The sequence below is a fragment of the Triticum aestivum genome, chromosome 3D (genome assembly GCF_018294505.1).
Source record: "Triticum aestivum cultivar Chinese Spring chromosome 3D, IWGSC CS RefSeq v2.1, whole genome shotgun sequence".
Classification (NCBI taxonomy): domain Eukaryota; kingdom Viridiplantae; phylum Streptophyta; class Magnoliopsida; order Poales; family Poaceae; genus Triticum; species Triticum aestivum.
Genome location: NC_057802.1, coordinates 7,023,780 through 7,027,698, shown reverse-complemented (window position 1 = coordinate 7,027,698; position 3,919 = coordinate 7,023,780). Strand labels below are relative to the sequence as shown.

General features: G+C 47.8%; 1 protein-coding gene across 2 annotated transcripts; it reads right to left on the bottom strand.

Annotated features, from left to right (window-relative positions):
• Positions 1–523: 523 nt before the first annotated feature.
• Positions 524–3,470, bottom strand: LOC123076816 (pre-mRNA-splicing factor 38B). Of its 2 annotated transcripts, none has more exons than XM_044498956.1 (3): positions 3,237–3,470; positions 2,730–2,799; positions 524–1,626 (listed from the first exon to the last, which is right to left on the bottom strand). In XM_044498956.1, exon 3 carries the CDS (start codon positions 1,562–1,564, stop codon positions 782–784), a length of 783 nt encoding a protein of 260 aa, XP_044354891.1. In that variant the 5' UTR covers positions 1,565–1,626; positions 2,730–2,799; positions 3,237–3,470; the 3' UTR covers positions 524–781. The 2 variants fall into 2 exon arrangements, with proteins under 2 accessions (XP_044354891.1, XP_044354892.1); XM_044498957.1 differs by having other exon boundaries at positions 524–1,592.
• Between the last annotated feature and the right edge of the window lie 449 nt (positions 3,471–3,919).

Genomic DNA, 3,919 nt, shown 5'->3' with positions numbered 1-3,919 from the left:
GGTGTGGGAAGGGGAGCGGAATTTATATTTGGTACAAACGCTAGGGTTGTTGTCGGTCTAATTGTTTGTTGAACGCTCCTATGCCCACAACAAATTCTTAATGGTTTTCTAACAGTGAAGAACATCAAGCCGGAAAAATGTGCACAGTTCAATCCTCCATCATTGTCGTCCATTGTGTGTTGAACGCTGCTATGACCAGAACAAATTCTTAATGATTTTCTAACTGTGCAGAACATAAGCTGTAAAATTATGCACCGTTCAATCCTCCATCATCGTCGTCCACACAGTAGTTTTGTTGTTTGTTCATACAATCGTCGTTCAAACAAAGCATGGCAAGCATTCAAACAGAAAAGCTCTAGCCCCAACCCAAACAGTGTTTCGTACTTTTCTGCTGCACCGCCACAGAATGCTTGTATCCCACAAAAAATGTGTACGCATGGCAAGTACGCCGCAAAAAATGTGGACTTAGCAACATATGATCCAAACGTAGTATGGCTGAATAAACGAAAATGCACAAGTGAACTTGCAGCAAATGAAACAGGCATGTTTAACCACCAAATCAGCAACCAAGCCATGTCTCAACAGAGGAAATGCTGGAAATAACATCTGGTGTCGCCAAATTTTTCAGTACAACAAGTACAGGCTTCAGAAGTCGCAGCAGAGCCGAGACAGTAACATTATGAAAGATACATGCTTTCATTCAGCAACTAGCCAACTGGGGCAAACCTTCCCGTCACAGAGCCCAGTGATGACGCCAATCAGGTTCTGAGGCATTAACAACTTACACGAGTTGCTTCCCGTCACTGGGTTCAGCAGAGTTGCCATGGTGATCATGATGGTGATGGTGATGGCGGCGGTGGTGCCGGCTTTTGTGAGACCCCTTACCATCATTCATCTTGTCTGGCTCACCAGCAGCACCATCATCCAAGGACATAGAGCGGCTCCTGTGACGCTTATGGATGTCAGAATCTGATGGCTTGTCCTCGTCACTTGATCTGTGACGCTTCCTATGCCTCGACCTGATCTTGTCCTCAGATTCATCGTCTAATGATCGGTGGCGACGCCTGCGGCTCCTTGTGTGGTCCTTCCTGGTTGATCTCCGCTCATCATCATCGCTGCTGTAATCTGAAGCATCAGACTCTGACCTTGGAGAGTGTCGGTGATGCTTCCTCCTGTGCGAGTGCTTCTTCCTTGGGCGCTCTTCTTCAGATTCGCTATCATATTCATCACTGTCGCTCTCATCACTAGAGTCCAAGCTCCTCCTCTTTGACCTGTGCTTGCGCCTCCTGGCACCATCAGAGTCAGAGTGGCCATGTTTCCTGTGCCTTTTGCGGTCCTTCCTCTTCCTGTGTTTCCGATCACTGTCGCTCTCGGATTCACTGTCAGACTCTGAGGAAGAATAGCTTCGCCTCCTGTGCTTTTTTGACTTGAGCTTCTTCTCCTTCTCTTCAGTGGCCTTAATTGCCGCTTCCAGTTTCTGCTGCCATTTCAGTGGGGCTTCCTTCTTCTCAAGGAGTCTCTTCTTCTTGTCTTCGACCATCTGCAGGAACTTCTTGGCATCCATCCCAGGGAAACAGACAAAAGCTCAAAACCTGCAGGGCCGTGAAATGATGCAAGGAAGTGCATCTCATAGAAGAGAGAAAACACTGTTAGTTTACTGAACATCTAGGATTATCCAGCATGCTAGAGAAGAAGTGTGTAAATCAAATCAGTAAGTAGAGCAATAGCTTTAGACAACTGAAACAAAGATATTTTGGCAACCAAATGATATCTAATATCAGACATTTCAAAGCATAGTGAAGCTAAATCCTTGCAACCAACAAATACTTTACAGAGTGTGGCATGTCTAAGAAAATATTAACACCAGAGTAGCACTAAACTGATACATGACATCCGCTTAACACCAAAACAGTAGCTTAAAGGTTCCAAACTGCGCTAACCATTCAGATCCTACCAAAAACATATACTGATGTGGTAACTATACACAAACAAACTAATTAACCTGACACATGTGACAAGGTCTGTTGATTTTTACGCATATAGTGCATCAGTTTAAAATTCGAATGTAATCCCAGTTATGAAACTGTAAAAGGAAAGAAATCAAGGGACTACTGATATTTTGTTTCCCAGAAGAAAATGCCTGAAATCGGCAAATACAAGTGACCATGAGAAAGTGAGACTCGTTTAAACCTAAGGCAACGCCAAAATAGTACCAAACTTATTCATGTTATCCACTTAATATCAAAACAATAGCTTAAAGGTTCAAAACTGCTAAACATTCAGAGCAGACAGAAATATGTGAGCCAAATTTTGTTCTGCGTCTCTAGTAACAACTCACAAGAATAACAAGTGACCTATATGTGATGAAGCTTGTTAGTAGTTACTGGTCTATAGAATAATGCTTTCTATCGCGTCAGTTTAAACTTGAACGCGATTCCAATTCTTAACCTTTGAAGTTCAGAAATCTCGAAGGAAGCTATAAATCTTTTTTTCCCTATATATAGCTTATTCTCGAAGACCACACAAGAGAACTACAATCCAAGCTTTTGCCAGCAGTTCAAACAAACCAAACCAAGCATGAGTTGACTAGCACCAGGCGGCTAGTAGGAATAACTGCAGCTGGTACTACCAGAGGTACAGCGCATGCATGCATGACTCAGCCACGCATTCATAAGCACTAACAGATCCAATGATTGCGGTAGGTGCAGGCATATTATACACTTTCTTACCTTGTCCTGAAGTTGCAACCACCAGAGCAGAGAGAAGTCGCTCCTCCTCTTTCCTCAGCCCCAAATTCGCCTGCAATAACCACAATTCCGGTCAGGGTAAATTCTCAGGTCAGGGTAACTTGTCTCCCCACAAAGACTCTTCTAGGGAAAATCTAATCTATCCGCAATTCCGGATAATGAATTCACGAGGCCACGAAATTCCGCACCAGAACCACGTAATAATTAACGAGGCGCGACAGATCTGAGCCGCGGCCGGCGGCGAAACCATGGTAGAATCGCGACGAACTTCGGCAACGGCGTTTCGAAAATCGAACGCCGAAAGGGCACAAAAAAGGCCGTCCTCTCAACCCTGCTCGTCCGGATCTGGACCCCTGCGACGCCCGCGCGGCGCGATCTAGAGCCCTAGCGGCCGCGGCGCCGGGAGGGTCTACAACTTTCCCACGGAAATTGAAGAAATTGCGACCTACTGAATTTGTCAGAAGAACGCAGGGGGACGTCGCGACTCACCGAATCGGAGACGCGCGGGCGGTGGAGGTGGAGCTGGCGGCGGCCGGGGTTGCTGCTGCGGCGCTGGCCGGTCGCCGCCTCGGCGAGGAAGAGGATAGGAGGAGGAGTGCGACTTGGCTTTGGGTTTGGGCGTGCCGTTTGGGTTGGGTTGGGCTGGGGGAGGCGGACCCATCGATATATGGGTTGAGAGTGGAGACGGACACGGTTGGCTTCCGGTGCCACGCTGACTGACTGGTCGGTCCTCACGCGTTTCAAGTCGGCTCACGTCTTTGCCGCTGGAAATGACCTGGCGCCTTCCAATCCGTTGGATGGATTCGCGCGTTACGAGCCGTCCGATCGGTGGTACGATTTGAAACATAGGCTATGTCCTTGCCGTTCAGTGCGCACGATGTTTGCGCGCACACACACAAAAGGCATGTTGCAAACGCAGTATGAACCATGTTGTGGTCAACTTTGGCTTGCGTAATGTCGCAAACATGCGGGCCGGCCTCCATGAACCACAGGTCGCGTGGGAGAGGGGGCTAGCTTGCGTAGACGGCGTCGGTTGGAAGATGCGTGAGAGGAAGATGAAACCGAGAAAGGAACGGCGACATGCGGTTGGGAGAGGCTTCTAGAGAGGATAAGGTGGAGGGGGAGTTGTGCGGAGGCCACAAGGCATGTGCCGTGTGTCGGAGACGGTTGAC

What these genes read in the sequence shown, in the direction of transcription:
- LOC123076816 (XM_044498956.1), bottom strand. Translation starts at nt 1,564, where the DNA reads ATGGATGCCAAGAAGTTCCTGCAGATGGTCGAAGACAAGAAGAAGAGA.